Genomic DNA, 20,913 nt, shown 5'->3' with positions numbered 1-20,913 from the left:
AATAATTTTTTTATACTCCAATCCAACAACAACAACGCAAGGATTTTAATGAAAAATTTGTCGATGTATACGTATATATCACAAATGATGATAAAACTTTATTTTTTTTTTTTTTTTACTCTACCAAACGTGTCAGCATCTTTTTTATCGAAGGGCGGGTAGAAAAAGCGAGAAAAAAAAAATTACTAAAGCAAGTGCAACGGAATTTACGAAAAGCAACTACGACATTACTTTTATTACGTCATCCTACGTATAAATACCGAACATCGAATTGTGTTTGGGTTAAGTTTAACTGTTCGGTACGCGTATTTTCGTTTTTCACTGCTCAATTACAATAATATAATTGTGTGTATACATAATATACACACACGTATTTTTGTGTATATACTTGTGTATGTGTATGCATGTATATTTATATATATATATGTATAATATATACCATATATTATAAATATATATGAGTATATACGTGTTTCGTGTACGTGTGTTAGTTTTTTTTTTCTCTCTCTCTATATATATAAATGTAAAATACTGACATGCATGTACTTGCGGAGTCGTGACTTAAATCGTACGCATTGCTCGCCTCAAATGGAACTTGCGAGTATCGAGTACATGCCTCGCGAGCATCGAAATCGAGGTGTAAAAGGTCGGTCGATTGACAAGAAAGAAAGAAAGAAAGAAAGAAAGAAATTCGTTCTGCTTTTTCACGCGAGCCTTCATCAAACAAATTGTGTACGCGTGCGATCCTGTCACGCTCCGATTCCGAAAGAATCGTTTTTGTACAAGAGTGCTACATTAAAAATTCTGTCGGGAGAAAGAAAAGTAGACAGAAGTTAGATCGACAGACGAACGAAGCCTGTTTGTCTCGAATAAAAAAAAAAAAAACGATTACAATTGGTCTTGTCTTATGGAAGAATTTCTATAATTTCACCGGGTCGTTAGACGAAATAGGGAGAGTTGTCCCTCCAAGAAGAACACAACTTCCATTATCGTGATTAACTACGGTTTTATTACCAATGAATCGAAAAAATTATCGATGGCAAACAACGATGCACGAACGACGACGAAACACACAGATAGTACAGCAGAACGAAGTTAAATCGATTTAATTGAGAATTTCATTTTTATTTTTTTTTTTTTTTTTTTTTTTTCAACAAAATAATTTAGTTACGACATCGAGTCAAACGGTCTGGAGTTTTCTCGGGTTTTAAGGGGAACGAATGGACACGAGCAGGAGGAAGGCGCTTATTACTTAGGACCGAGGAAGGAAATATGGTAGGAAAAATGGATAGCAATGGATAATAGATATGATTTGAAAAATCGGCCTTAATTGATTAAGCATTGTTACACGAAGTCTCGACGAATGGCTGCGTAAGTATATGTGTGTGTTGTGTGTACCGATCGATCGTACACTCGTGGCCTGATTCTATTTTTCCCTTTCCTTTTTTGTTTTTTTTTTCTCTCTCTTGTTTCTTGTCTACGTTACGTCTGCGCTACCGCTAATAGTAGTTTAGAGCTAAATATACAACTAGTACCCCCTCATATCTCGGGACCCACGCAACGAATTATGCGGCTGAAGTACTTCCATACGAATACACGCTTGCACGTTGTTTATTTTTCATGTGTTTTTTTCTTTTTTCGCACGCTCCAGTCGGCCGTCCTTCTAATATTATATAATAATGCACGTTGATTGGACGCCACGCACTGACGCCGAAAGCCAGTCATTTCATTGTTATCGGTACATTTCTTCGCGTTCGGCCAATCTCTCGGTTAGATGTTTCCCTTTCTTTTTTTGTTCCTTTTTCCGTTCGACTTAATGCCGAGAGAAATATTTTTGTCGCATGAAGAGTAGGTACGCACATACGCAGCATACATTACTAGAACGAAACTGTTCCAGACAAACGCTCGCCGATTTCCAATCATTTAATCTGAAATCTGTTCGCTATATAATAATACGTTCGTTACACGCTCGTACGTTCACACTTTTTGTTATTATTACATCTTATATGCGTTGCACGAAGGAACGTGCCCACGTACCCGATCAAATTGACGCTCAGCATACTCGGTTGACGCTTTCCTTCTTTTAATGATATAACGTATATGCGCACACGCGTATATGTGTGTGTGTGTGTGTGTGTGTTTTGTGTATCTCTTGTGTATGTCATACGTATCTCGGTGCCATCTTCGGATGTCACATCGTCAAGAACGCTCGAGGAGAAGTCGGCACGGCAAATGAGAACGAGCGACCATGATTCTTCTTATATCTCGAGAGACAGCCGAAATTCCCATTATCGTCGGTGGATCGAGGAGGACGACGCGTTATTTTAACAAGCCAAGATGTATATAGTAAATAAGTAGCACACTTCTCACGAAGGGACAAACGATCGATCGATCATTCGAACGAGTATGGTTTACATTATTATTATGTTGCATTTCATTTTTTAATTTTCTTTCCTTTTTTTTTTTCTCTTCTAACCGTCGATGAAATTATGGCAATGTCCTCCTCACTTTTTCAACGAAAATTAATTAATCTCGACCGACTCTCCTCGAATCGTGCAGTTCATTTACCGTAAAACGTATATGTAATATTAATAATTACTAATTATACTTTATTATAAATTAATTAAAGAGCTCTTAATCGTACATGTTTATGTGTGTATAATAATATTAATATTAATAATAGTAGTAATGTACGATAACTTTTTTTTTTTTTTTTTTTTTGTAGCAGCTTACTCTCTCGGCCGTTTTCATCGAATTCGACGCGCATCGTTCGCCTTCTCTCCAAAATCTTTCTTTCTCGACGAAGGTTCAACGAGACCCTGATGTTTTGGTGACTAGCGGCACTCCCAGATCTTCACCGTTTGATCGACACTACCGGTGACCACGTAAGGATGGCTTTTGTGAAAATCTACAAAGACACGATTATTATTAGTAATTTATCGATATACGTGTGTGAAAAGTTTTAGAAAATATTTTATAATTCTTCTCTTTTTTTTTGCGATCATTATTACATGATATCTAATTTGTGCAATTGAAATCTTTTTATGGGATACAGTTGCAGCAGAGTTGAATTGTTTATTTATTCGAATAATAGATTTTCAATTGTACGAATTGAACGAATTATACGATAAATAGTTTTGATAAATAAAAATGGTATATTATACTTTTTTCTCGTGTGTTTTATCATTTTTTTTTTTCTTTTAGATTCATATATTATTGATTTATTTTATGCCGTTCTTAATGCATGCACAAAGATAAGAAAAAGCAAATCATACGATATTCAAATAATGGTAACGCGAAAAATTGTAATATTTTTTTTTCGTTGAACCGATAGATACGTAAGCTGCTCTTTCGATCAATCGTATGGTAAAAATAGCACATCGTTGGCTATACTCTATAAACCAAGGTTCTATTATGATTCATTGTTAATCGGAATAAGTAATAAATTACACGAAACTCTGTCACTTTGAGAAATTTGGAAAACCTGAAAAACAGAAAATAATTGAATATAAAGATGAAACAAGAAAAATATTCTGAAAATCATTGAACATATATATATACTTATAGAGACAAATAGAGATAATTAAGAAGAAGAAGAAGAAAAAAGAAATAGGTGCTTAAGTTACATAAGAGCGCGTGGAAAAATTCAATTCGTTATTGGATCTCTTAATCTCTTCAAGTCGGCTCTGCTGCACATACACGAGAGTAATTAAATCTTCTTAAATTTCCAACGTGTGTTTTTTCCAACCAATTGACGCTCCTCGGAATTGTTACTCACCAACGGAGGTGCAGAAATGGACGTGCGCTTCGAGGGTTTTCATTACCCGTTTGTTGCGCGTGTCCCAGACTCGCAGGGTCTTGTCGTCAGACGCACTGACGATGAACTTGCCACCTGGATGGAAGACGATGCCGCGGACCCAGTTGTCGTGGCCCAACAGGGCGAAAAGACAAACACCGGCACCGACGTCCCACACACGAATTACTTTGTCTCGGGAGCCAGATGCGAGGAAAGGACCTTCGTGGGCACCCTTGTTGTCCGCCCCTGCTGCAGCGTTGATCGATGCTCTTGCACTGTCCGGCGCCCATGCGATACACTCTACCACGTGTTCGTGGTCTCTGAGTTCGACCTGAAAGTACAATTGTGTCTTAATTACAACAATATTTTTATTTATTTTTGGAGAAATTGCTTTTTACAAGAATAACGTAGGCAAAGTAAAAGTAGAGAGAGGAAAAGCACTCGTCGAATTTCCTTTTAAATTTATATTCACTTTGCTCGCTACTTTAATCGATTATTAATATCGCGTAATAAATTATCTCAACTTAACTTAATTCCGTTACATAATGTTTTATCATTCAAGATACAATAATCCAACAATTAGCGACACTTTCGAAGATTATAAAACGTGTTGTAACACAGGAAGGCAGCTTAAACATTTCTATCGCTCGAAATATAAATCTTGGCGAGGAGAAACTGGAAGCGTACCTTTGTTTCCTTCGTTGCTACGTGCCAAACTCGTACCGTTTGGTCGTTCGAGCAACTAGCTATTAATTCTCCGCAAGGACTGACTCTGGCCATCCGTACCCACTCTCTGTGCCCCGTTAACGTTTTCACGCAATACCCTGTCGCTACTTCCCATATTTTGATGGTCTTATCCCTGGAGGCGCTCACTACGAAATCCCCTTGTGGCACAAATGCGACAGAGCTGACACTGTGATCATGCCCGTGCATGGTTTTCACGCAGGCGAATGACTGGTGAAAGTCCCACAACTTGATAGACATGTCTGCACTGCATGAGACTAACAGTTTCCCGGAGACATCGAAGGAAACGTCCTGCACGCTGTCGGTGTGCCCCTTCAACGTTCTTTCGAATTCGCCGCTTTCGAAGTCCCACACCTTCGGGTAAAAATTAACACATGAGAATATGAATGAATTTTCGCGATGATACAATGAAAAACATGATAAAACAGTTGGCTAGTTTGAAATATATACCATTGAATTATAGATTAAAATTTTGGTTATTTCAATTTTTTGAAGAAGATCTTTTTTATATCTCGAAATAAATAATATTGTACTTTTTTGCTGGAACAAGAATTTTTCTACTCTGGGGTAAGAATTTGTTTGTTCGAATTTACACGATGAAGAGAAATGGAAGATGATACTCCTTTCTTAAAATTCTGACTGAATAATCCTTTTCTTTGTTATCTCGATGACTTCACACGTTGAATAGTTAGAAATTTCGTGTGTATTTTAGATTCCATGGGGATGAATTTGAGGAACAAAGAGAACACCACACTCGTTTTATTTTTGCTTAATTCCACTAATCACACTTTCAACTTCAAAGTCGATGATTCTACCTTGATAGTGGCATCTTCGCTGGCGGACACTATAAGACTAAAAACCGGATGGAAAATAACTCTGTTGATAGGGGCTCTGTGTCCAGTGAGGCTGTATTTTTCGGGCGGCCTTGGTATCCACTCGGATGGTGATCGTTTGCTACGTGTTGGTGCCCCTTCGATGAATTCCTTCTCAGCTTCAGAGAGTTTCGACTCCAGTTCCATTACCTGATATGAAATGTTTAAGATAATATTATTATTGCGTGTTTTACAACAATTTTACTTGATGTATCGTTATTAATAAAAACAAATTTTAATAATATAGAGTTATTTACACTCTACTATTTAAAATTAATGAAAAATTATTTAATAAAAATTTGAATTAATCCATACTCTTACTCTGAATCGAATCATTTTTCTTTTTCTACAATTTTATGACACATTCGCTGCAATTTATGCACACGTTGTGACACGATTCAATTATCTAGTTCTTGGTAGCGTTGCTGACGCAATTGTTTTTCTTTTTTTCTCTCTCTCTCTCTTATTTGTGTATGTTTTGACAAAATAATAAATAAATGGTGTGCAGAACTTTATATTGCGCTAGAAAGTAATGAATCCTCTTAATAATTAAAATTAATCCTAGAAATTATTTCAAACTAGAGATCTTTATTATTAAAATAGATGGCGCAATAACTTTTATACATTTTCACAATTTTCTAAAAAAGATATTTCCATTTTTCTCCTGAAAACTTATTAATGAAGTTAATCAATTAAAGATATTATTAGAATTTCAGAATGTTCTATATAAAATTTTACCTTCTTTTGCAAGCGTATGACCGAGGTCCATTTCTTTTCCAGAAGGCCTCCATATTTTCTCTCCACTTCCCCGGGCATATCGGCTTCTTTCTTAAACGCCTCAAGCGCATCTTGATAACCATTGGTGCTGAGATAGTCCGCGATCGCCTTATTTCTGGAAGAAGAAGAAGAAAAAGAAAAAAAACACACTAACTATAGCATATCTTTGAAGCTAGTTAAAGATTGCATTTGTCCTTGTTAAAACCAGTTTTAAGTAGTAGGTATAATTCATTAAACACCGTAACGTATGAAAACTTTTTCCTGACCATTAATTATCGATGCAAAAAAAAAAAAAAAAAATCTATTCGATTGTTACTTTTATGTTGTATGACTACTATTCGACATAAAAACAAGTTACGTCATTCAAAAGCAAATTAAAGAAGAAGAATTTTTCAAAACATTAATCATTTTAATTTATTCATAGATCAATTCATTTCTTTTCTTTCCCTCTTTTTTTTTTTTCATTTTATATAGTTATTTTTATATTGATTAAATTTAAAATAATATGGAAAGTGTTTTAAATATAATCATATAATTAAAAAAAAAATCGATATTAAACAATCATAAAATAAACGTACATTTAAGTGGATGTTTAATCTTATCTTATTTACTCGCTACAAATTAATTTACGTTAAGCGATTTCCTATTTTCAACCATCAATATAATTTATATATAATTAGGCGACGGATCTCTATATGTAATTCAGTAATCCGTTAATTCATAATGTGAATCTTAATGACATCCTTTTGTTTACAAATGAAATATATCGTCATTGAAATTCTCTCGGCAAGACGAAGATGAGATCTTTGTGTTAGCGGAAGTAACAGAAGTACTTGAACATTCTCCGTTAGCCTCATTTTGTGAAACACACTTTCTTCGTCAACGTGTGAAATAACGCCGCGAACTTGCACGTATCACTCCGCCTTCACAGTACAGCATGCTTCGCAATTGTAATATTTATATTCTGCGTAATATTTCTTTTTATAATTGCGTAATTTTTTTTATAAATAAATATAACCACAATTTATTTATTTATTTATTTATTTTTTGCAATTATTTACTATTGTAGAAAGTTCTATAATAAAAAATTTCCAATGCTAATTTATTTTTATTTATATTTGCATATTATGTGTAATATTATTTATAGCATATGTAAATATAAATAATGGTTATACTAAAATAAATATAATTAATTAACGTGTCAATGTATATTAGAATCTATATTTTTCATAAAAGAGCTCCTTCTCTTCTAAGATAAACGTTCCAAAACTTTTGAATCGTAGTGTACACATAACTCGCTTCCTTGCACGTGTAGTAGACGTATAGAGTGTCTATCAGACATCGTTCTTACGTGCAACGCTTGCGAACAAGTTACATTCATATCTCTGAAGAATTTGAAATCTAACGCAGCGCTATCTCGCGGCTGGCCAAGTATCGATATAGTTTTCGAGATATAATGACATTTGGCTAACAACCGTTTGCAAGCTAGGTCGATACAATAGAGGGCACAGGTTGAGTACGTGGGAAAGAGATTGAAAGTCGGGCAGAATTATGTCGGGGTGAAAGGCCTGAAGTCGGTCGTTCGTCTCTGTTCACCTGCTTCCACGTGATAGTACGTGGCGAATTATCGCTATAAGTTTTGTTCCGCACCGTTCAAATGCCGGCAAACAAAGTAAACACAGCCGGAAAGCGTGATCGATTCTCTTTCAACGATCCTAGAGATCCTTTCACTTCATCGAACGGGACAACATAATAAATTGCCATCGCTATGCGAGAAACCACCACTTTACCGTAGTATTCCGGGTTGGCCATTTTGCTAATTATTCACGAGTGTTTTAGGGACCGGCCGTCTCTCGAGCAGAGAAAGTTACAGGTGAGCGCGAAAACATATTCGTCGAGCCGTCACTCGAGGCAACGGAAAAAAGGAAAAAGAAAAAGATCGATCCATTTTTTGATCGAAATTCACCTAAGGCTAAAAATTATTATGGTCGGATAAAAATTTTCGTCGTTTATGCTAGCATAAATTTCAAGGATCTCGAGGGTCGCTCGACCGACTCGAACTTCTTTTGTACGAAGACGATCCCTTTCCCACTCTCTTTTAGCCTCTTCTTTTTCTATTTATCTTACACACCCGTCAACGGGTATCACGTACACGAGATATAAGGTTTCCTCGCAGGAACGAGAACTGCACTCGTATATACATACGCTTAGATTCTTTTCATGAATTTTGTTTACATATGTTATATTCGAATTAATTTATCTAATTCGCGAACGAATATCTTCTATTTGAAACTTCTATTTAATTAGATTAGAAAGAATTTTACTGAGATCGTTATTATTAAAAGATTACGTAAATGTACGATTGGATACATAACCTCAAAATATTTTCATTAATATTGAAATTAATTGTGAACTTTGCGTTTCTCTCTCTCTCTCTCTTAAATGTAAATTATAAAATGTGTGAAATTTAATTTGAGATTAAGTAAAACTAAGTATTAGCAAGAGTAATATAATTATATAATATTTTGCACATATACGTTATATATGTATGTCATAAGCATACGCACGCTTTAATAATAATATTAGGTTATGTTTCATTATAATTTTATACATTACATGTTCAAATAAAGTAAACCAAAATTAAAAAATAATAAATAAAAAAAAAAAATGAAAGAAAAATCTTAATAAAATATTATATATATATATATAATAATTATTATATTTAAAAATTATAGATTTGCAAAATGACAATCTATTGCTGAAAATTGATAATATTGTCTTAAAACAGAAAATTAAATTGGAATTTAAGAGTTTAATGCCGTGTACAATAATTATAAATTTCATATAGAAATATACATGTAATTCAAATCTTTTTCAATAATTTTATTACCAATCATCTACCACTATAAAACGCAATTTTAATTTCTTTCTATTGCTTTTTGCAAACGGTTATATTTTCTATTCGCACTTGAAACCTCTGACAATCATCAGTACATAAGTAAACGTAGTCACGGAATAAATTTAGATAATCAACGCTGTTTGTATCATTAAATGCTTATTATCATTTAATAGGGTATATATATACTTACAAGATAACTCAGATTAATTTCACTGCAATAAAACCAGCCAGCGCGGTTATTAACTACATATGTAAATTTCAAATCTTAATTATAGCTTCATATATAAATCGAAATAAGAAGATAGTAGATTTTAGAAAGTAATTCTTATTTCAATCAACGAAAGTTTTCCACTTCAACGAGCTTATTACTTATGTAAATAATTTTCTTTCTTTAAGTAATAATATAAGAAAAGGAAAAAAAAAAAAAAATTAGGTAACAAATTTATGAATTTATCAATTAGAAAATTTAATATATAAAAAATTTATAAACTTAATTAATTATATTAAAAATATTACTTCTGTTCCATTAAATAATATAAAAATTTCAAAAAAATCAATAAAAATGGACATATATTTTTTTTCTCTTAATAATAATTGATCGATTCATTTTTTATACGAATCACTCGTGTTTTGTATCATGTAACAATTCTATTATTTATGGCAATTTACGAAAATATTGGACAAATTATGAATAATTAATTTATAGAATATTACGAAAAATAACATATTTCGTTTGTTTCACGAAAAATTGTTTCAACATTTATGATTTAGACCAGATAGATTCTATATCGATATATCGATTGTGGTGAAATGTATAGTCGATCTTGCCAACAAGTTAATTTTGTGGCAAACGACCAAAACAATCTATTTATTCGTAGGTAACCTTTCTATCATTTTAAGAGAAATATTATTGAAAATTATTGCAACATTTTCGTGATTAAAACATGACAACACGATTATTTTCCTAATCAAACATATAAATTTGTTTCTCTTTATGGTAAAAGTGAATCGTGTTAATTTAGGTTAGGTTAGGTTAGATATGATTGTGTAATAATCGTTTAAATCGAACTTCGAACACAAACGTGTTTCTTTTTCTTTAAGACAAACGAAATATGCTACTTTTATTATTTTCCTAACATAAAGTCCGTTGAAAGTCTAGTTTTTATGAGAAGATCAATAAAATAAAAAATTTAAAGAATAATTATTTTCCGATGCAGATTCCAATTATTACGTAATGAAAAATAATAAGTTAATGTATGAATGTATGAATTAATCTTTTTTTTTTTTTTATAATAATAAATTCATAAGCTATCAATATATATTTAAACATGTGCTCTTACGATTTTTTTTCTTTTCATAGTTTTAACAAAAATACCTATGATTTCGTGAGAAAATCAATTATATGATAATTTTAATAAAAATTATAACGAATTCTAAATCTGAATAATAGACACAAATGTTTTATGTAAATCTACAAAAAAAAAAAAAGAACTTCGATTCGAAGGAAATAATCTGTTATCAAGAAAAAAAAAATCGCCTTTTATCGTAATAATATCCTGTCACGCAAGATAGATCAGTTTTTTTTCTGAAACGCGTGTACACGTTAAAAATGTCACTTCTGTCGGGGGTGCAATTCTTTGTTCCATCCCTTCGAACATCTCCCCCGAAACCCTTTACACAGTAATACGTATCGATCGCGTTTTACACCACTTTCACCCTTCTCCCCTATTATTTTCCACTTTCTTATATGGTTAACGAAACAGAATAGGAGAAACGCTGGCAAATGAAGGGGAGGAGCTTTATCGATTACTAGCTCTCATTGTAGCCAACCGATCTTTAACTTTCGTACACACACTCGACATTGAGGACGTTTGCGCGACGTGTGCACTCCTGCTTAAATGTTTTAAAATTTGTTATAACTTGTACACGATCATTTTTTTTTTTTTTTTATTATTATCGCTCATTCGAACGAAACTTTTTTCTTAACACTGAATTTTATTTCACTTTGTAAACATCATTTCAAAAAGATTAATTTTCATTGTAGAAAACGAATCGATGGATTCGAAATGATATCAATTCACCGCTACTTTCACGCTTTTCGCGTTAATAATCTCGTTTCAACAAAAATAAATAAATACTTCATCAGCTATTTAAATCGATTATTTCCTGATAACGAAAGCTAGTCATCTATTTATTCCTGTTTCCCGGATTTCAACATTTTAATGACCGTTTTAATTCAATTTTTGCATACAAAATGGAAACAAATAAGGAAGCGAAAAAGAATAAGTTATCGATTACACGATAGGATCAATGATCGTTTTAACAAGGCTTAAGTTTCACTTGATAACTCGAAAGATGATGCACCGGAGCTTGATAAGAGGTGTTGTAGATGATATTCTGAGTAGCCACCTGTAATGAAACCCTTTATCATATTATCCATCTTCTTTGTCTATATTTATTCCTTTGTTTCCAAGATCTCGTTCTACTTTAACACGGTTAATGGCGCACCTTTAACCAGCCACTTCCGAGTAATTTTACTTTTTAATAACCAGATGTTTTTGAAATTGTGGTGCTGCTAAATATTTAAGTGCTGCAATTAATCCAGAACCAGAAGATAATCTGGTAATTATTTTTCCTTTATTTTACTTTATTTCGCGATATTTTTTATTGCTCGTGCTTTCGAAAATCAGTAAATCAATAATTTGAAAAATTTCTCAATTTTTGAGGATGTAAACATCTCGAATTCGAATAAATTTACTTTATATTTTCTAAACGTTCCTCGATACGTTCTTGATGCATCAAACAAAAAATTATGAAGCATATGTTAACAGAAAAAACATCTATAAATTTTGCACACAAGATGCTAATTCAATTACTCTATCATTTTTATTTTTAGACTACCGTTCTCTTCGATAAATTATTTCTACATCATTTTCCCACGATACATTCCATTCGTTCGATATATTATTCTTCAACTCTCTTTCGCAATATCGTAAATATCATTTTGATTTTTAATGATATTTTTTTAATTTCTTTATACGCCCTTTTAAGACAGTTATTTCGTGATACAAGAATCTATTAAAATATATGATTATTTTATACCGGTTAATAATAATAAAAAAAGCACTAGAGCAAATCCATGTACGTTCCCATTCATATTATACGACATTGAACGCTCAATTTCTCTATGTGATCTAACCTAAAAACAATTTACCTATATATTTGTCGCAATCAAGATTGTAACATTCATTGCATGCAACACATTCCCTGCATATATTATATCATACTTTGATTCTATATTATGACCTACTTAAATGCCGCGTAATACTGTGTTCTTAATCTGTTAATTGTAAAATCATAATTTTTCGTTCGTGATTCATTCGTTCGCGTATCACTGCGAAATCGTAGCTGTATTCGTAAACGTGCATAAAATTTCATATTGGAATAGCACGTGCAATTTGACGCAAAAATTCTCGAATGATTCAATAATACAATAATAGAATTATTGAATTGTAATTATATGAATAATTAAAAGTGAAAATGTGTTGACAAGAAATATTCGCTGTATAATTTTAACAATAACGAGAATAAAAAAGCATATATGATAATTCTATCTTTTCACGTTGTTCGAAAGACAATGAAAACAATTTCCAATGGACTGGTGTTCAGCTCTTTAGTCACTATTATCTATCCTCCTGAGAGGTTATGTTCACTTCGAAGAATAACAAATGCATATACGTTAAGTACTTACACGATGAATCAAATAAAAAGATAATCATTAACGAACAATATTTTTTACAAATATATAACCAATTATTGTATATACGGAATCAGATAAAATTTCTTATAGGAAATTCTACATGATTCGATTACGCATCACGATTGAGACATACCATCCTACTTAAAGAAAGACCAATGAAAACACACGTCTCAACTCCCCACTACACAGCCCTAAGTGCTACACAATTAACCTCCTGCTTAACATAATTTTTATAAATAGTATAACTAAGAAAATATAACGGCAGAAATTATATTAAGGTTAAAGAAAAATGAAAAATAAGAGTCTAAAGATTAAATAAAAATTCACAGATAACTTTCATTTCATACATGCCACATACGTTCCTTAAAAAAAAAAAAAGAAACGAAATAAAGATAAAGAAGAAGATTTGAAAATTTATCTCGAGAAAGTATGATCCCCTGTCCCGGAATGTCCATCCCTACATTTCCACACTTCTGGTCATTTCTTTCTTTATGTGGTGGCGGGCTGCCGGCGGCGTCCACCGGTTCTTCGACGCGTTATCGATCCCGCTATTCGCGCGTGCTCGAGAGACGCCCTCTCCTGCGGCAGCTGCCGCGCACCACACGCGTCGATCCACGACCGATTTGACGTCACCGGAATTAGTCAGCATCGATCGACAACACGATCGATGGTGTCCCGTTTTCCCCATTAATAACTCGACAAGGGAAGTGTATCGCGAGTATCGACCATCCTTCGCGGCTCTGCCGTTGCTCTCTTTCGAGGAGAAAATAATTATAGAAAACGCAACCGCATTTTTCGTCACGCTCGCTTATTGATCTTTGACCATTTCTGCCTTCGTTTCGCCCGTCTCCGATTAATCGACCGTTCGAGGGTAACGATAAGGTTTCGGGCAGCGATGATGTCAGTTGCTAGGTTAGGTTTAACTCTCTCGATGATCGATTGCTTCGTTCGATAAAATCAGAAAATTTGATTTAATTAGATAAGAGATAATTTTGAATTTATTGTATATCACTTTCGATTTAGCTATCGTATTCGGAGAATTAATACTACAACTTCTTTTATAAATAATACGAATAAATTAAAAATTCGAAGATTTCACGACATGTGTATATGGAAATTTAAGGTTAGAAGAATTTAAGGTTTCGAGCAGCGACGATGCTAATTCTTAGGTTAGATTTAATTCTTTCGATGATCGATTGTTTCGATAAAACGAGGGAATTTTGAATCTATTACAACTTCTTTTAATAAATATTGCGAATAAATTAAAAATTTTAAGATTCCACTTAAATATCTTAGACAATTTTTCGTCTACTTAAGACTTTACTTTGACCTCACCATTACGATATGTATGTATATAAAAATTTAAGGTTAGAAGAGTTAAAATTGACATTTCATAGTTGGTATTGACATTTTGCAGAGTTGACATTTTGTAGAATAGAAGAGAAGAAATTTGTTTTTGCAACTTTTGTTTCTGTTTGCTTTTATATAAATTTTATTGCTTAATCAACATTGCTAAAATAACATCAATTTTATCGAGTATGTACAATGTTATTATTTTTATTTTGAAATTCATTTTTTGAAAAAAAAAAAAAAAAAAATTTATCCGATTCGCTCAATAATGTAATGTAATTTGTTTTCGTTTAAAAACTTCTTTCGCAATATCTTCATGAAGCGTAAAAACGTTTTCTGGTTCAAGTACAGCGATGAAAGTTCCGAAAGTACATACATACATGTATGTTTAACGTTGATTTTCAAGCAGTTTCAAAAACTATAATATGTTTTTTTAAAAGAAGAAAAATATTGAACAAGAAAAATATAGAAAGAAATTTTTATTTTTTTTTTTAACCGTTTCGTTAAGCTTCTCCTATAACACGAATTTCTTTCCTGCTATTCCAATTTCCTACCGTATTAGAAATATAATGAGTCATAAATTGATGATGACAATTAATTCACGTACCGATGATCCTGAATGAGACTAATGTTTACAGATCATTTCGTTCGAATGAATGAAAACGTATTATAATAAATAAATCATGTAGTTTGAGACTACATCTTCATCAATATATAATTATCATTTGAATTTGAGAATAATTATTATTCGTGCAAACTTTGTTTGTATTATGTTGTGCCTTAATTCTAATAAAATCAAAAGGAAATAAAGAAAAAAGATACGATAGATTTCGATATCTACTATAGATTCGTTTTGTCTCATTTCTGTCGTTACAAAAATGAAAGAAAAGAAAAATGAGCGAGTATGCAATAAGGCCTTTTGTTCTCGTCTATTCAACCAAGATTAATGTGACCATACTAGATAAAATTTCGTTGCGTTGCAATCCCTTTCATCTTTTCCTTTTCTCGCGGATAATTTTACGATGATACTTATTATCCTCGACTTGCTTTCCTGCGTAACAATTGACATAATATGTGCTCTGTCGCACCATACTCCTCTCTGCCTTACAAAATCCCTCCAAGAATTCTTGTTAAAATTAACGTACGTATATTACGTATATTCATAGACCCTTTACTTTGCTTACAGTTTACAAACAATTGCATTATATCTTTTCTTACTACTCCTGTATTTTTTTTTTTTTTTTTTTAAGTTATCGTTTCTTTTGTTCGTACAAATTGGAAATATAATCGTGGAACGATATTTCCTTGATGAAAAATTCCTCATTCCAAATGTAGCAGAGCAAAATAATTTAAATGAAATGTTTAAGATTAAATTATTATGAACTTAAAACGATTGTATAACTAAAGTTCTACGATCGTACAACCAAATTGAATTGATTTATCGTCGTTTCTATCAGCCGATTTCCTATCAAATATGAAGATCTGATCCTCCCCACTTATCGTAGTCCATAGCTGGTGCTTCTTCATTAATAATTAGTATGCATTGCGTGTTACAAAACATGCTCTGGCTATAATCGCACGATAAAAATTTCACGCAGCGTATTTCTTTTCCGCAGATGTTTCGCAATAACGATACGTGCATCTCTACTGTTCACAATTTCGATCCTGTTTATTAAATTGAAAAAAAAAAAAAAAACTTTTTATCCAAATGTTTTTAATCGCATTTTAAACGAGAGTAAACAACAATAACTCCTTGCTTTCGAACATTTCAAAAGTATGAGGGGATTACCTAAAGAAATGTTGGTTAGCAAGCATAACTAAATACGTAAAATCATACTTATACTCGCTTATATGGAAGAAACAATAGTTGTGTAAATTATTTATTTCTGGAAAGGTTTAAGTGCAATGACCGACGACTTTTCTTTATTGGATAAACGTGAAAATTTATAAACTTACAACTCCTCCCTCTGACGTTGAGACAGCACCATTTTCATGATCCTTGCGTGTGTTTATTGGCTGATACTCAACAGTGATTCAAATGAGCGCGACTAGATTCTTCTCCAGTCAGCTCCTGATTAGTTTAATACCCAGCCATCGACATCGCCTGTAATAAAGCATAAAATTTTAAGCATAAAGTTAATAAATAATAAGAATTAAAAATTGTAATGATTGTTGCATTCTAAAGAAATAAAAAAAAAAAAATGTACTATTACAATATTCAAAATGGGATGAAAGAAGCGATAGTGAAATATTTTTTTTTTTAAATTTCATAGAAATTCCTTTAAACATTGTTACGAATAATCAACATAATTATCAATTATGATTCAATACAGATTCTAAAATTAGATTCCTTATTGAAGGTGAAATTAATTGAAGAAATGGATAAATAATGGTAAAACTAGTGTAATCAAATAATTCTTTCTTGAATATATTGTATATTTTTGCATAATTTGATTTAAATGGATAAATATTTATAATTTATTAATGATGAAAGAATTTCAGAATCAATTTCATTCAAAAAATCAAAACTTGTGTGTAACACCATATATCTTAATCTTTAAATTGCATTCATTATGAATTGATAATCTATTATAAGATTTCTTTTTACTTTTATGATGATTTTTATTAATCATCATCGAATACACATAATGTGTAAAAACACATAAAACTTTATTTTTAAGATATACAATTATTTAATATAAATAATAAAATATAAATCAAATTTTATAATGCTTATTTTGATGAAAAAAAGGAAAAAATTAATTAAAAAATATTAAGGATGTAAACAATTGTTTCATAAATAAATAAAAAAAAATGTAAATGCGAAAAAAAAGAAAGAAATACACAAATATATATCCTAAAATCTTTAATTAATTACAATAATATGCTCTAAATTAATTATAATTTATTTTGTTTTTTCGTCAATAGAAAAACAAGGCGATTCAACGAAGAAATATATTTTATTTCTTTTTTTATTGCTAAAACAATGTAATTATTAACATTGTAAATTTAATCTTTAACTATAAATTGAAAATAGAATTTAAAATAGAAATTTGTCTTTATTAAATCAAGATTTATGAAAACAATCATTTTTTCTAATTTCTTTTTGTTATAAAATTAAAAAATAATCTCGACGAAAAATGATTTTATTGGATTTGTATTTTTATTAAAAAAAAAAAAAAAAAAAATTAATATATGAAGAAAGAAAAAAATATAACAGCGTTTATAAATATTAAATTTAATTTTTCGTAATATTTATTTAAAAATAAAAATTTCATTTCAATTTAAAAAATAAATGAAATCATTTTTCTTAACAATAATACCATTTTAAAATTTAATCGAATTGATAATATCAACAATAAAGCAAATTTTTATATAAAATAATTTTATACTATCGAATACTATCACGGAAAAAGAAACATTTCACTGTGTACATTTTTGTACATTTATAACGATTGCACAATAATTGTTAAAGTATAGTATGTATTCGTAAACAACATTTGTAAACATCAACATATGTATATTCATATTTTTCACTTTGTATCACTAATTCTTTGTATAAATTTGTATATTTATATTTTGAGTGAGATTAAACACGTTATTTGAACACAAAAATCAATACATTTTTATCTATGTCATAAATTATAAGTATTATTACAAAATTTATCTACAAATTTATATATAAACAACGTACAAGAATCAGAATATTGATTATATTCTCTGCGAAACCCACCCTCGCGATGCAATCCGTGGAATGACATAACATTTGGCAAAATACGCGGGCCACGATCAAATAATAGAAACGAATTGGACAATGATGTTTAAATGACGATTACAAAAGTCTAACGTAATTGGTGAGTACGAAATGAAATCAACCAATTAGAATGAACGAATCGAGAGCAGCCATTTTTTCCCGGTAACATTCGAGTTTGATCGACGACTAAAAAATCTTTGAGAACAATCTTTCGATTGTCTTCGTACGCAAGAAATCTTGTACGCAAAGAAACGTGTCATGAGAAGAAATACTTTAAGAGGAAGGACCTTGACAATCGAGAAAGCGCGCTGCGTCGTCGCGACGCTTTATGACGATGCTTATCGGCGCGATGCGCCGTAATCGATAAACCGGCTGTCCGCCCACCCTCGTTGCTGTGTATTTCACCTTACGGTGCATTCAAATATTCATGACGGCCTCCTTTAATTCTCTAATCCAGTCATGTTAATATATTCTATATATTCTCTAAAATATCTTATGATCAATTCTAAATATATCTGATTGACAACATCTGTAATAAGTATATTATTTATTTTTCATGTATTTATTTTATTACGAGCCAATTTATATGTGGATATAATTTGATAATACTAAATTTTTGGAATAAAAATCTATCTTTCTTAAGTTGAAGAAACTTGAATTTATAATGAAATTTTTATAATATTAAAAAAAAAACACAAATATTATTTTAAACAATAACAATTATATAATTGAGAGATTGTTTTTTTAATTCGCGAATTTACTAAAATGTATTTATATGTAATATTAATGACCAATGATTTTTTTTGTAAATTATTTCCGGGATCATCAGTACGGGTGAGCGACTCTTGGCCTTCTCGACCTCGCAACTACACTACGACAATCTACCTGTAGCTTCGCTTTTCTCAACTAATCTACTTACATATTAGTACGAAAAATTAAGTTAAGATCGTTGGTAGATCCAAACATCAAAACGATTTATTTTTCGCGCGTTCAAAAAGATAAAATGAGATTCATTTAAGTAACAGTAGTACTAATGCTAATTTTCAAGGAAAAATATGCATAACTTTAAAAAACTTCAACCTACGATAAGAATTTATAAATAATCATTCCATTTGTATTCCACATAGGAATATCAATAAGAATTTAATTCGATGACAGACTCGACAGCTGATCGCTGACTCGACAGCAACTAGGTACAAACAACGTCTGTCAAAAGATGCAATCAGAACATTTTCTATTGTAGATTACTTGACAGATAAGATAATACTCAAGTCTAAAGAAAATGAAATTCAGTACAAAGGTTTATGTACGATGGCTCGGCAGTTGCGACAAAGCGGTTGTACTACCGCACAACGCAAACGGTCATTCGCGAAAAAATCAATTCGAAGTGACGTGCAACATGTATGTTGAATATGTGTGGAACATAATTGGATGACTGACTGAAAGTCATCAACCAGAGTCTAAATCGGTTTTTGATCAAGTATACACTGTCAGACAATGTCACGTCGGTCAAAAAGCGCTGCTACAAAATCGTCGGACGAACGCGGAACAACCGTTTGTTGTAAATCGTGCACGGCCATTTTGCTAGAACCTGTCACGTCTGGTTGCTGTAGATTTTAGAGTCAGATCAATCTACGAAGTAACGAATACAATATGGGAATCGAAGCTCACATATTTAGCATTCGATACTCACTCTTTTTGTCGGAGTAGTAATAACCGGGATCCTTTGAGATCGGAAAAAAAAATCACAGGAAAACCGGACGAACACAACCACCGAAGAACTACTGGAGATAACTTCTGCGATAGGACTGTCTCACAAGGTGGCGCCTGCGAAAGTCTTCTTTCTTAACGCATGCGCTAAATATCGATGTCACTAATCTTTCTCACTGTCCGAGAAAACTATATTTCGACCATTGTAGTCACTAGGGAATTTTCCATTAATTGCATTTACTTACATATTTCTATAAGAACTTTAGGGAATCTTGAATACACACGTAACTATTTAACAAGCACAACCTTTTAATATTGTAAATAATTGTATATAAAAAAGAGAAATAAATAAATATTTATAATATTAAACAAAATATTAGTTTTTACCGAAACATTTTTGAAAATTTAGAATTTTGAAGAGGTTAAGGTAATACATCAACAAAAAATCATCAACAATGTAAACATTGATATAATATTGATGAAATTTTATTGTCAACAAAAATTTATTTACATTCAATATTGTTAAATTTATCGTTTATAAACTTTTTTAGGTAAGATTTAAAAATAAATTAAATCTGTTACGTCGTCAACCGGCGACGTAACCTGCTTCTACTTAATGTCTATTTACATGTTTTGTAAATTTTAAATTTGTAGAACTATACCATTTAAAGAACCAAAATCGAAATTTTGATGGCTTTTTCACAATCAAATTCGAGAGGTAATATTATTTATAATTATTATTATCTTTTTTTTTTTTTTAATAAAAACGAAATCCTTACTTTCACTGATTGCAGAATTACAAAACAGAAAAATTTTGGAAGAATTGCAATTAAAAAAACAAATGCTTTTAAAACAAGGTGTAGCACCAACATTGAATACATCATTAGTAACTTCAACAGGTTCTCCTTCTAATTTGGTAAATAATATGTATTCATGTATTATTTTTGTTCAAATTATAAAATAGAATTGTATGTATTTTTAAATATTTTTATTTCTTAGCCTTCTACACAACCCTCTGATGGTGTTGCTATGAGTGCATCCCAAAGAGCTGCCTTACATAACGCACATGCAGCATCATCAGGATATTTTGTAACACAGGATTCCTCTTTTGGCAATCTTATTTTACCAGTTCTTCCTAGATTTGACACTAAATAAAGAACTTAAATTGCATAATTTCAAATTATATAAATGACTATGCAGACTTTAAATTGTGTGATGAAAGTGATTTTGAACTATATATGTTTTTTTAAG

The 20,913-nt window shown here is 31.4% G+C and overlaps 2 protein-coding genes and 1 long non-coding RNA gene across 5 annotated transcripts; 1 reads left to right on the top strand and 2 right to left on the bottom strand.

Annotated features, from left to right (window-relative positions):
* Nucleotides 1–66: 66 nt before the first annotated feature.
* Nucleotides 67–19,875, bottom strand: Lis-1 (LisH and WD40 domain-containing Lis-1). Its single transcript, XM_003692418.4, has 7 exons — nt 19,646–19,875; nt 16,155–16,302; nt 6,151–6,304; nt 5,356–5,562; nt 4,484–4,894; nt 3,779–4,127; nt 67–2,908 (listed from the first exon to the last, which is right to left on the bottom strand). Exons 2-7 carry the CDS (start codon nt 16,190–16,192, stop codon nt 2,835–2,837), a joined length of 1,233 nt encoding a protein of 410 aa, XP_003692466.1. The 5' UTR covers nt 16,193–16,302; nt 19,646–19,875; the 3' UTR covers nt 67–2,834.
* On the bottom strand, nt 10,986–12,966 carry LOC147657279 (uncharacterized). Its single transcript, XR_015292931.1, has 2 exons — nt 12,840–12,966; nt 10,986–11,678 (listed from the first exon to the last, which is right to left on the bottom strand). It is a non-coding gene; the product is annotated as an uncharacterized LOC147657279 (long non-coding RNA).
* Nucleotides 19,849–20,843, top strand: LOC100864044 (SOSS complex subunit C homolog). 3 transcript variants are annotated; one of them, XM_086911085.1, is made up of 4 exons: nt 19,849–20,213; nt 20,317–20,380; nt 20,457–20,578; nt 20,662–20,843. In XM_086911085.1, the coding sequence occupies exons 2-4, from the start codon at nt 20,353–20,355 to the stop codon at nt 20,815–20,817; spliced, it is 306 nt and encodes a 101-aa protein (XP_086767211.1). In that variant the 5' UTR covers nt 19,849–20,213; nt 20,317–20,352; the 3' UTR covers nt 20,818–20,843. The 3 variants fall into 3 exon arrangements, with proteins under 3 accessions (XP_086767211.1, XP_086767213.1, XP_086767212.1); XM_086911087.1 differs by having other exon boundaries at nt 19,874–20,089; XM_086911086.1 differs by having other exon boundaries at nt 19,878–20,119; nt 20,214–20,380.
* Nucleotides 20,844–20,913: the final 70 nt, after the last annotated feature.

The sequence above is a fragment of the Apis florea genome, unplaced genomic scaffold (assembly GCF_048593485.1).
Source record: "Apis florea isolate Af1SG1 unplaced genomic scaffold, ASM4859348v1 contig_3203_pilon, whole genome shotgun sequence".
Classification (NCBI taxonomy): domain Eukaryota; kingdom Metazoa; phylum Arthropoda; class Insecta; order Hymenoptera; family Apidae; genus Apis; species Apis florea.
Note: the sequence above shows the minus strand (reverse complement) of the source record. Positions and strands in the feature narration are given on the sequence as shown.

Excerpts from the sequence above, each read along its gene's own strand:
- Lis-1 (XM_003692418.4), bottom strand. The coding sequence starts at position 16,192 with ATGAAAATGGTGCTGTCTCAACGTCAGAGGGAGGAGTT. Across the intron at positions 6,305-16,154 it reads CAACGTCAGAGGGAGGAGTT|AAATAAGGCGATCGCGGACT; the intron begins GTAAGTTTATAA and ends TTCTTCTTCCAG. Across the intron at positions 4,128-4,483 it reads TAGCAACGAAGGAAACAAAG|GTCGAACTCAGAGACCACGA; the intron begins GTACGCTTCCAG and ends TTGTACTTTCAG.
- LOC100864044 (XM_086911085.1), top strand. The coding sequence starts at position 20,353 with ATGGCTTTTTCACAATCAAATTCGAGAG. Across the intron at positions 20,381-20,456 it reads TTCACAATCAAATTCGAGAG|AATTACAAAACAGAAAAATT; the intron begins GTAATATTATTT and ends CACTGATTGCAG. Across the intron at positions 20,579-20,661 it reads CAGGTTCTCCTTCTAATTTG|CCTTCTACACAACCCTCTGA; the intron begins GTAAATAATATG and ends TTTATTTCTTAG.